This window comes from Mus pahari, chromosome 4, assembly GCF_900095145.1.
Source record: "Mus pahari chromosome 4, PAHARI_EIJ_v1.1, whole genome shotgun sequence".
Classification (NCBI taxonomy): Eukaryota; Metazoa; Chordata; class Mammalia; order Rodentia; family Muridae; genus Mus; species Mus pahari.
Window position 1 is genome coordinate 44,529,751 of NC_034593.1, and position 12,357 is coordinate 44,542,107.

Below are 12,357 nucleotides of genomic sequence, written 5' to 3' on the forward strand. Positions count from 1 at the left end.
GTGAGTCTACCCCACCGAGAGAAAGGCAGGCCGGTCTAGCGAGAAGGGGCAGAAAGGCTGTTTCCAGAGAGGAGGCGGCGGCGGAAGCGTCGTTGGCCGCCCTCCCAGGCACACGGCCCTGGCAGGACCGGCAGAGCCAACCCTGCAATCGGCGGCTCCGCAGGCCCAGCCCGGCCTCCGCGTTCCCGGCAGGCTCCGGGGGCATCGAGGGTGGGGAAGAGCGGGTCACCGCGCCTGCGCGCTGGGAGGTGTGACCCGGGTGGGAAAGCCCTCCGAGTCCGCCATTTTGGCTGCCTCTGTCGGTCTTTTCAGTTACCACGTGAACCGCCGACGGAGCCCCGGGAGGGGGAGGTGGCGGCGGCGGTAAGTGAGACAGGGGGAAGAGGAGGAGAGGGGGAAGAAAAAAAAAAGAAAAAAGAAAAAAAAAGGAAAGAGGAGGCGAAGGGAGTGTCAGGCCAGCGCGGGCGCGGCGACCCCGGAGGCCTAGTGGCGGCGGAGCGGAGGCTTCCAGGCTGAAGTGAGCTCGGGCACGGCGGTGGCGGCGGCGGGCGGACGCACGGACTGAGCGAGCCGGGCGGTGGCGGGAGCCGCGGGAGGAGCCGGAACCATGCCGGCCGTGAGCCTCCCGCCCAAGGAGAACGCGCTCTTCAAGCGCATCTTGGTGAGTGTGAGGCGGCGAGCGGGCGCCGGCGATGGTGTCGCCGCGAGCCGGGCCTGTCAGCCCCGAGCCCGGGCGGGCGAGCGGGCGGGCGGGCGGGCACCGGGCCACCCCGCGGGGACCCCACCTCGGCGGGCCGCACTCGCGGCTCCCGCCCCGGGAGCGCCCCCACCTCCGTCCGCGCGCCGCGGCCCGCCCGCCCGCGGGGCTTCGGAGGCCTCGGTTCCGGACTAGGCCCCGACTCCCCGGCATCCGCACGGCTCGGCTGCCGTTTCCCCTCGTGGAACGAAGGGAGGAGCAGCCTGGCCTGGAGCGGGGCGGCGGGGCGGCAGTCGCGGGACCGGGATCGTGCCGGCCGGTCGGGGTGGCATCCTCGGAAGGAACAGGTGGTGTGGCCGAGGCAGGGACTCATTCATTGCTTGAACGCGCTTCTCCCTCTCCGGCCTCGTCCCTCCCTCTTCCTCCCCACCTGGGATTCACCTGTCCCCGCCCGGGCCCGGGGTCACTGTCGGACTCGGAAGGATGGACCCGGGTCGAAGCGGAGGCTACTCTGTCACCTCCATCCGGGCACTCGCACACTTGAACCTGCAGCCCCTCGGCCTCTTTTGGGGAGTGGGAAAGGCAGCATTTGTTTGTTAGTCGGAGAGCAAAACGGCCCCACCCCGTCACCCTTCTCCGGGAGGTGGGACTCATTTCGAGGGGCGGTCCGGTAGGAAGTTTCAGTACAGACGCCCCCTCCACCCCTTACTCTGAAGTTTTAAAAGCAGCGGTGCAAAAACTTAGCAGGAGATAATAGAAGTGTCTAAAAGGTGGATCTTGTGGACGCTATCTCAAACTCATTCCGGGTGCTTCAGATGTTTGCAGTGTGCAGACAAATGCACGCAGTGATACTTGCCAGGGTATTGGCTTGAATCTGTTTACATTGTTAACTCTGCCCTGCTGTATCGGCGCTGTCATTAATACATTGTAGCACTTTTGGTTGTTAGTGTGAGGGTAGCTTCTTTTATACAAACTTTTGTGTGTGTGAAAGAATTAACTGTATTCGCCAAACTTGACTTGAATTTTGGAGCATGTGTGTGTGTTAGCCTTTTTGATTGTGGTTACAATTCATTTGTTTGACAAGGAAATAAGGAGATTAGATTTTTTTTTTTTTTATTTGCTAGTTATGGGCCAGAGAGATGGCTCAGTGGATAAAAGCAGTCATTGGCTGTTCTTCCACCGGTCCTGAGTTCAGTTCCCAGCAACCACATGGTGGCTCTCAACCATCTATAGTGGAATCTGATGCCCTCTTCTGGTGTGTAAGACATTCAGGGAATAGAGCACTTATATACATAAAATACATAAATAAATCCTAAATAACCATTTATATTGAGGTAATTGGTTTTACAGAAATATCCATGTAATCAGTTTGTGTAGAAAAACATATTAGACAGTCACTTCCCATATTACTTAATGGTGTTTTATTTTCAGGCCTTTAGAAGTCTTTAAGTGTATTTGTAGCATAGTTTTTGTTTTTAGTGTTCTGAGACAGATCTCGCTTTCTGTAGCCAGGCTGGACTGGAACTCTTGGCAGTTTTTCTGCCTCAGCATCCCAAGTGGTGGGATTACAGATGGGAACTACTACACACTTCTTGTGACATAGGTCTAGAATGATTTTATTTTTTTATTTATGTGTGGTGAGGTCAGAGGGTAACTTCCAAGAGTTGGTTCTCTTCCACCATGTGGGAGTGCCTGAGATTAAACTCAGGCCAACAGATTTGGCAGCAAAAGCCAGGTTAATATTGTCTGCCTTTAATCCCAACACTTGGGAGGTGGAGGCAGGCGATATTTGTGAGTTCGAGGCCAGCTGGCTCTGATACGGAGATCCTGGAAAGTCAGATATACAGTGAGACCCTGTCTTAAAAAACAAAAACAAAAAACAAAATAGGAATAGATTTTGCAGCCAGTGCTTTTTTTTTCCCCTCTTCTCACTGAGCATCTCACCAGTCAAAGACCAGTTGCTGTTATTATTTCTGTGCTGGAGATCTCACCAGGGCTTTAGCATGTGAAGCAGGTCTTCCATCTGAGTTATATCCAAGTATTTTAAGACTAAGTGATGTGTAGGTAGAACTATATAGCATAGTTTTCTTTCAGCGCTTACCCATCTGGTCCCTTTGCTCCCCCTTTTCCCTCTTATTCTCCCTTATAATGCTGAAGGTTGTGCTAAATACAAGCAGAGATATGCTTCCAACTCTGTGATTATATTGCCTGGAGGAGGGGAGCTGAAAAATCAAGAGTCCCAAAAATATACTTATCTGAAACAAAGGAAAGCCGCAGCCTATGCTTCACCCTTAGAAATAGAGACATCGCCTTGTATAGTTGTAATATCATTAACAGTTTCTTTTTCCTAATATTCAAGTTTTCCAACTGTTAATGACACCATTTTATTGTTTGGTTTTTCTCTTTTGAGACAAGGTTTTACTCTGTAGTTCAGGCTGGCCCCAGTTCTTGGTTGGTATTCCACCTACCTCAGGCTTCTAGTGAGCCACTGTGCTGAGCAGAGTCCACTGTGTGCCTGTGTATATGCTCATGCTGAAATTGACTCCAGGGCTTTGAACATTGCTAGGTAACTATTATTCTCTACCACTGAGTTGCATATATTCTCTCTCCTAAAAAAAAGAAAAGAAAAGAAAAAAATATCACTTTTTTTTTATTTTGAGAGAGCCATAAAGTTACATACAGTGTGAGAAATAAAACATATTCTTTGTATACTTTTCCAAATTAGTATCTTACAATTTTATAGTTGATTGTAACATTATTAGTGTTTACCAATTTTACTAGTATTTCCCAAGTTTTACTTGTAGTTGTGTGTTTAGTTCTCTACAGTGCTATTACACAAGTAGGTTCTGTCCCTATAGTCAAGATATAAGACAGTCTGTGGAAACACAGAGGAGCCCTGTGCTACCCTTTAGAACTACATCCACCTATGTTCTTCCCATCCTCTCTACTCTCACCTTCCAGCAACCATGACTAATGTGCCTCCTATTTATGTAATTTAATAAGGATATCTACTAAAGAGAATCATAAAGTATAGAACTTATAGATTGACATTTCTTCTGTGCAGAATTTCCTTGTGGCTCACCCAAGTTTTCACTTGTATCAGTAGTCTGTTCTATTTTATTGAAAAATAATATTTGCATTATAGATTTAGCAGGGTTGGTACACCATTTATAGAATAATGATTCTTGGTCGTGATGGGATAAAAACATTTAGTTTCATTGCTAAAATCACAGTGCAAAAAGGATTTATTATTTTTAAGCATTTTATTAATGGAACATGGATGTGTTTGTGAATGTTGTAGATGCCTTCCTGCCAAGGCTCATATGTGGAGGCTAGAGAACAGTTTCAGGAATTGGTTGTCTTTCTACCATGTAGGTCTCAGAGATTAAACTCAGGTCTTTAGAGGGGAAGCACCTTTATACACTGAGCCAATTTGCTAGCCCACTAAAGGGTTTATTGTGATAAGACATAAACAAGAAAAGTGTGTAAATCATTAAATGGAAGAAAAGGAGATACAATGTTTTTATTGTTGACTGAATTAGGAATGAAGAAAATGTTACCAAGCAAAGTAATAGTTTTGTTTCAAAATTGCATCTGTTACAATTTTTATTGTGTTAGCTCTGTTGCTTTTTCTTTTCTTTTTCTTTTTTGAGACAGGGGTAGGGGTAGAGATCATGTCTCTCACATAGTTTTGATTGTCCTGCAACTCACTGTATAGACCAGAATGGACTCAAATTGTTTACCACTTGATTTTTAAGCTTTTCCCCACCTTTTTTTCTGGTCTGGTAAAGGAAAAGTTGGGCATTCTCCAGTGCTAAAACTAAGTGTGGGTAGGCTGGGGACAGTAGCACTCCTTTTGTCCTGCTCTCTTAGTAAACTTACTTACATAGGATCAGTTTGTACTTCACAGGAACTTTTAGCCTCAATTTCAGAATGATGAGATGTTTCTAAGTGTTTTGTGTTCCACATACTTGCAGTGGATTTCCTGTGATTAGGGTTACAGACCAACATGTGGGTGCAGGGAATCGAACCCAGGTCCTCTGGAAGAGTGAGCAGCAAGTGCTTTTAACCACTGAGTCATTTTTCCAGCCCTCTGGCTCAGTATGGAAACCTGGTTAAGTATCACTTTGCAAAAATTTGTAATTTTTTTTTTCTTTTCTTTTCTTTTCTTTTTTTTTTTTTTTTTTTTTTTGGTTTTTCGAAACAGGGTTTCTCTGTGTAGCCCTGGCTGTCCTGGAACTCACTCTGTAGACCAGGCTGGCCTCGAACTCAGGAATCCGCCTGCCTCTGCCTCCCTAGTGCTGGGATTAAAGGCGTGTGCCACCACGCCCAGCAAAATTTTGTAATTTCTACAAGTGCATTTGTCTGACTTAGTTTAGCTCGTTTTGATACCTACAGTAATGTTTGCTGCATATTTGCCCCCTCCTTTCCTGCACAGGATTGAGTTTTCTGAATAAGCATTGTAATAAATTGATAAAAAATATCTGCAAAATATTTGTCTCTAGTTCATTTATGGGAAAGACGGTAAATTTTTTTTTTTTTTTTTTTAAAAGAAGGTATGCCAGGCACATGCCTTTAATCCCAGCACTTGGGAGGCAGAGGCAGGTAGACTTCTGCATTAGAGGCCAGTTTACAGAGTGAGTTCCAGGACAGTCAGGGCTATATAGATAAACCCTGTCTGGAAAAACAAACAAACAAACAAACAAAAAACAAAACAATAAAAAAAGAAGGTAAATGTGATCTTACAAATAAATAGATAATTGTGTTGTATGAGATTTGCTTGATTGCTTGCTAGTCTTTCCTTTTAAACTTTCACATGGTTTTAATATATTTACAAGATTAAGTAATTAGGAAATTGTGGTTTCTGCATACATACCTTTGGTGCTATTTGTTCATCCAGATAGTTTGAGAGTTGCTCAGAGCTTTACCCTGCCGCCCCTCTCCCACCCCTCTCCGCTCTCCAGCCACCCCCCCTCAGTGTTTTGAGACATGGTTTCTCTGTGTGGCCCTGGCTGTCCTGGAACTCTTTCTGAAGTCCAGTCTGGCTTTGATTCAGAGATCTGTTTGCTTCTGTCTCAGGAGTGCTGGGATCAAAGGTGTGTTCCACCACCCAGCTTTAGCTCGCTTTCTTGGGATCTAGGGTTTAGGGTAGGAAAGGTGTTCTTGAAACTCATACCTATACCGTTCAGCTCACTTGGAAAGTGGAATGTCCTTAATGCCTGCAATCAGATATCAGCATGCTGGTTGTTACATTGCTGCATCCTTTTCTTTAACTCTTTATCTACTAATGTGAGTTAGGAGAAAATAAAACCCAAGTTGGGAATACTTAACTACTGTTATTATTTGAATTTTAGTCCTGGCAGTTGGTTGAACTTAGGACAAAATATTTCTGTGTGAAGGGTTCATATCCTGGAGTCATAGACAGCTGTGAGAGCCACCATGTAGGTGCTGGGAATAGAACCTGACTTTCCTGGAAGAGAAACCAGTGAGTGCTCTTAACCACATTGAGCCATCTCTCTGCCCCAAAAGGAGGACGTTTAGTTTAGTGTGTGTGTGTGTGTGTGTGTGTGTGTGTGTGCACACGTGCACTTGCTCATGCATGCACATGCATACTGCTGCAGTGGGATGTGTGGTGATCAGAGCCAGTTTGTGGTAGTTGTTCTCTGCTTTCACCACGTGGGTACTGGGGATCAAACTCAGTTCACCAGGCTGGGCAGCAGGCATCTTTACCTACTGAGCTATCCTGCTGGTACCATGCAGATATTTTTATTAAATAAACAGACTGAAGTAAAGTAAGGTTTACAGCTAGAGCTAGGAATGAGGAACTAGACTTTACATCATTCAGGGAAGAAAGATGAAATAAACCCTTTTCTCCTCAGGTTGCTTCTGGTCATGGTGTTTTATCACAGCAATGAAACCCTTTCTAAGGCAGCTCTCAAGTTCCTCTTGTCAAGACTTCTCTACAGTTAGCACTGTAACCTGGAAGTGTGAGCTAAAATAAACCCTTTTCTCTCTCCCAAGTTACATCTGTCATGTTTTATTACAACAATAGGAAATGAAATTAGACAGGACACTAGTGAGTTGTATGGGCTTATTTATTTTTACATGCAGAATTAAGTCTCTACTGAATATTTGCTACTGCAGAATATTGAGTACCTTTAGTGTTTTTCAGAGTTGTCCTAATCTCAAGTCAAAAGTCATCAAATTAGCTGGACGTGGTGGTGCACGCCTTTAATCCCAGCACTAGGGAGGCAGAGGCAGGTGGATTTCTGAGTTTTCGAGGCCAGCCTGGTCTACAGAGTGAGTTCCAGGACAGCCAGGACTATACAGAGAAACCCTGTCTTGAACCCCCCCCCCCAAAAAAAAAAAGGTCATTAAATGATTTTTTAAATTGTAAAACCAAACCAGCAACTCAATAGTTGTAACTAGTGAATCTTAGATGGAGTGTACCAGGCAGTGCTAGTTGGTATTATGCAGCTTGATGGTACATGCAGCACAGTGGGCACATGCTGTGTGTTTGGAGCCAAGGCTGCTGCAGTGAACTGTAGAACATGATGTAGGTGAACTTTGCAAGAAATACCTTGGATTACATGTTTGATTATGAATTAGTTTTTACTTCTTGCACATTCAGAAAAATTTTTTACTTTATTTTTATTTTATGTGTGTTAATGTTTTGCTGGCATGCATGTATATGCATCAAGTCTGGGCCTGAGCGACTCCCTGGAACTGGTATTATTGATGGTTGTGAGCTACCATATGGATTCTGAGAATTGAACCCAGGCAGGTCTTATGTAAGAGCTACAAGTAAGTGCTCTTAACTGCTGGACCACTTATCTCTCCATCACCAAGACATTTTATTGTTGCTACATTTTAAATTGTTTTCCAACTCTCAAGGGTCAGTTATAGCTAAAGACACTTAAGTTAGCGTCTTAAAGGGTTGGGACAAGTTTAAGATGGTGTGGTTTAGGCCAGTGAGATGGTTTAGTAGGTAAAGGTGCCAGATTTGATGATCAGCGTTTGATTCCCAGGACACACATGGTGAAAGGAGAGAATAGATTCTAATAACTTGTCCTCTGACTTTCACATGTGTGCTATGGTAGTGTGCAAACACACACAAAATAAATATATTTAAAATGTAAAAAAAAAGTGTGGATTAAACTATAAAAAATAGAAATGAAATTTTACCTACTACTATAAGGTCACCTTCTGTACATTAATTTTAGGCTGAGAGTGTAGCTTAGTGATAAAGAGCTGGGCTAGCAAATCTTTTCGATTCCCCCCCCCCCCTTAAGACTATACCGGCTTGACTCAGGCCTGTTGGAACACTAGGAAAACAGGGTGGATAATTATAAATTCTAGCACAACTGAGCTGTCTTACCTAGTGAGACCCTGTCCATAAAGCAAGAAAAAAAGAGTACAACAGAGTTTTGGGGAGGAAAAAGAGGAGATGGTTATTGAGTCAAGGGACAGTTGGAGGAATAACTTCCAGTATTGTGTAGAACAGCAATACAGCTTTGGTTGGCAGCAGTTAATTATCTAGCAGTTATCTAGCAAAATATCTAGTAGGGGGGATTTTTGAATATTTCCAACACACAACTATTTGAATTGAAGGATGTACCAGTTACTGATTTGGATATTTTATGTTGTCTGTGTGTTGAAGTATCTCTCTTTTCTGTAAATATGTGAAAACAGTATCTGGGCCTGGTAGTGCAGGCTTATAACCTTAGCGACATCTAGTATTACTTCTGTAATTCTAGCAATAGGAAAGCTGAGGCAGGAGGCTAGCAAGTTCAAGGACTGCTTGCTTCAGAGTGAATTCTGTCAAGGCTGGCCTGGGCAACATAAGACCTGTCTCAAGGAGTAAAACAAAGATTGGTCAGGCTTTTAGTCTAGCACTCAGGAGGCAGAGGTAGGCATATATCTCTGAGTTGGAGGCCAGCCTTGTCTGCATAGTGAGCTCCAGGCCAGCCACAAACAAACATCACCACCAACAAAAACAAAAGGAACAGATTACTAAATGCAGTTTTGGTATAATATAAATCATATTTTAATATAAAAATAATTAAAAATAATTATTTATTTTATGTATATAAGTGCATTGTAGCTGTATTCAGACACACCAGGAGAAGGCATCTGATGATCCCTTTACAGATGGGTGTGAGCCACCATGTGGTTGCTGGGAATTGAACTCAGGACTTCTGGAGAACAGTCAGTGCTCTTAACCATCTCTAACAGTGAAACATCTCTCCAACCCTAAATTTTATAAATATAAAAAATTGATTAAGAAATAAAAATCTTTTGTTAATATAGTTGTCATTATTTGCTTTAAAATTTTTGCTCTAAATTTTTTTTTGGAATGAGATGTGGTATAAAGGAACAATTTTGTTATATTTTCATTTAAATTGATAAAGCATACATATATTGAAAAATGCTATATTGTTTGACTAAATTTTTAAAAAGTGATCTCTTTGGACTGGAGAGATGCCTAATCAGTTAAGAGTACTTGTTTCTCTTGCAGGGACCTGGATTCAGCTCCCAGCATCTACTTGTTGGCTCATGACCATCCTTAATTTGTTATCTTTTGATCTGGTGGGTACCAGACACTCAATGAGGTGTATATACATAGATACATGCAGGCAAAATACTTCTATACAGGAAATAAATTGATTTTGGGCAAGACAGGTTAACACATACAAACATTTGGTTATTTGAGGAGGATAGGAAAAAAAAAACTACAGTTTAGTTTTTTGTTTTTTTTTTTTCTGTTTTCTTTTTTTTTTCTGTTTTCTTTTTTCTGAAATAGGTTTCTCTGTGTAGCCCTGGTTGTTCTGGAACTCCACTTGCCTCTGCCTTCCTGGTGCTGGGTAAGGTGTATACCACCTTAATAGATAATGCCGTATTACAAAAGAGACAAAAGCTTTATAGGAACTGAACTTACCATTTCGTTCTGTAGGTATTACAAAGCCATATAGTCTAGGGTCATTTGTGGGGCTCACATAGATTGATTATTTGATAATAAAACTGCCATCCCAGCCATTGTGAAACACTGACTAGAGTTTTCCAGAGAGGAACAGTTGGCACCCTGCAGGATTGGAGGACTGCAGTGCTGCTGACCAGATGACCTCGTCTGGATTATTCTCTTTAGTGTGCTATCTTACTGGCTTTAATATTTCTGCTTCTGAGTGATAGAGGAGTGATTCAAATATGTATTTTTTTTAAATTCATAAAAGTGTGTTTGGACATAAAAAGTTCATGAGGGAGCATGTGTTAGGAATGTTCTCTTCCAGGAAACGTCACCTAACATTTCTTTTGGGGCCCGTATGTAGGTGGAGTCTTCTAAATGTTGGTCAAACCTTTGATCAGGAATATTTCTCAACCTATTTCTTTCTTCCTTCCTGGTTTTATTCTTCTCCAATATAATTTATGACCATTTGATAGGTACACTTAGCCACATATTTATCACAGAGCTTCTGCAATTAAAATGTGTGTTTTATGATGGGACTTTGTTTTGTTAATTGCTGTGTCCATATTGGGTAATGTGCTACAGTAGAAGCTAGATAAACATTTGTTGCATAAAACAAGTATTAAAATAGCAATTACAAAACAAGAGAGATCGCTCTTTGGGTTATGTGTTTATATGAATATTTTTGGAGAAAGTTGAGCTGGGCCCTTGATGGTGTAGACTGTATTATTATTATACAGGGTAATTGTAGGATATTAGGCAGAGTTTATGTTGTTTGGTAAGACCTTGGAAATTGTATTTATGAATGAATCATGGTATTAGTTCATTTGCTTGGCCTCTTGTTATAGAAGCATGATAAAAGGAAAATTTTGACCTTTCATTTTGCTTGTTTTGGCATTGGAGAAGAAATTGCTAGAATTAAAAGTTGTCAGGTACCTGCTGAATTAGTCTTTAAAGCAGTGGTTCTCAATCTGTGGGTCCCGATTCCTTGGAAGGTTGAATGACCCTTTGAAAGGTGTGACTAAGACCATTGGAAAACACAGACGTTTACCTTGCCATTCCTAACAGTAGCAGAATTACAGTTAAGAAGTAGCAATGAAGATAATTTTAGGGTTGGAGTACTAAAGGGTTGCCGCATTAGGAAGGCTGAGAACGGCTTTAAAGTGTAAGACGTCTTTGGTGTTTATAAAGCTCTTAAGTGATTTTTACACAGCTAGAGTGGGGCCATTATGTATAATATAACCATGAATATATTCAGATATGCTAGGGTGGGGTTTTTGTTTTTAGTTTTTTAAATATTTGGGCTTTTTGAGATAGGGTTTCTCTGTGTAGTCCTGGCTGTCCTGGAACTTGCTCAGTAGACCAGGCTGGCCTCAAATTCACAGAGATACCTCCTGCTTCTGCTTCCCAAGTACTGGGATTAAAGGCATCTACCGTACCCTGGCTCAGACAGTCTCATGTTGATGAGAGAAAACCATTAGCAAAGTTTATTTATTTATTTATTTTTTAAATTTTTATTTACTTTTATTTTATGTGCATTGGTGTTTGAGGGTGTCAGGTTCCCTGGAAATGGAATTGCAGACAGTTTTGAGCCACCATGTGGTTGCTGGGATTTGAACTCAGGACCCCTGGAAGAGCAGCCAGTGCTCTTAACCACTGAGCCATCTCTCCAGCCCCAGCAAAGTTTATTCTTAAAAGAATGTCATTTTGTAGTTCTGCTGTTAATAAATGAGAGAGGATTTGAGAATGACAGTTCTCAATGTGCATATTAGGATGTGGAGGGAACTTCATTCCTTGGTTGTGATCTTGGCTTTTAGGGATTTCCCTGGAATAGAAAGTGTATACTTAGATATCTAAACTCTAAGCATACTTAGCTTCTCATATAAACTTGCATTAAAGTTGAAATTCTATAAAGAGGGAAAAAAGTTTAAGCCAATTGTAGACAGAGTCAGGGCATTCTGGGAAGTGGAAGAAGGATTTAGGGTTGCAGGTCATCACCCTGGGATAGTTTAAAGTCGTTCTAAGTTACTTTGTAAGATCCTGTCTCAAAACCCAATGCATAGGGATGTAATTCAGTGTTAAGAGTAAGAATTCGAGCCGGGCATGGTGGCGCACGCCTTTAATCCCAGCACTCGGGAGGCAGAGGTAGGCGGATTTCTGAGTTCGAGGCCAGCCTGGTCTACAAAGTGAGTTCCAGGATAGCCAAGGCTACACAGAGAAACCCTGTCTCGAAAAAACCAAAAACCAAAACCAAAAACAAAAACAAAAACCTAAATGTATAGCATATGGGGCAAATGGGCCTAGGCTTAGCACAGCATCACAAAGATAATAAGCAAAGTGGTGCATGTGTGTAATCTCAGCAATCCACTCTGGAAGCCAAGTTCTAGACTAGCCTGGGCTACATAGAAAGACCCTATTCCCGAAATCAAATCCCCAACAAAACAGCAAAATGAGACTTTAATAAAAATGAAGACATGTGCTGGTTAGAGAGATAGTTCAGTGATTAAGATGCTTTTTTTTTTCCAATTTTTCTATTAGGTATTTTCTTCATTTGCATTTCAAATACTGTGCCGGGAGTGGTGGCGCACGCCTTTAATCCCAGCGCTTGGGAGGCAGAGGCAGGCGGATTTCTGAGTTCGAGGCCAGCCTGGTCTACAGAGTGAGTTCCAGGACAGCCAGGACTACACAGAGAAACCCT

General features: G+C 42.5%; 1 protein-coding gene across 2 annotated transcripts in view; it reads left to right on the forward strand.

Annotated features, from left to right (window-relative positions):
• The first annotated feature begins 307 nt into the window (after positions 1-307).
• Positions 308-12,357, forward strand: part of Naa15 (N(alpha)-acetyltransferase 15, NatA auxiliary subunit) — a 59,662-nt gene continuing 47,612 nt past the window's right edge. For both annotated transcript variants that reach the window (XM_021195407.2, XM_021195408.2), the window contains exon 1: positions 308-661. In XM_021195407.2, coding sequence (XP_021051066.1) covers positions 608-661 — 54 coding nt within the window. In that variant the 5' untranslated portion in view covers positions 308-607. The remainder of the gene's footprint in view (positions 662-12,357) is intronic.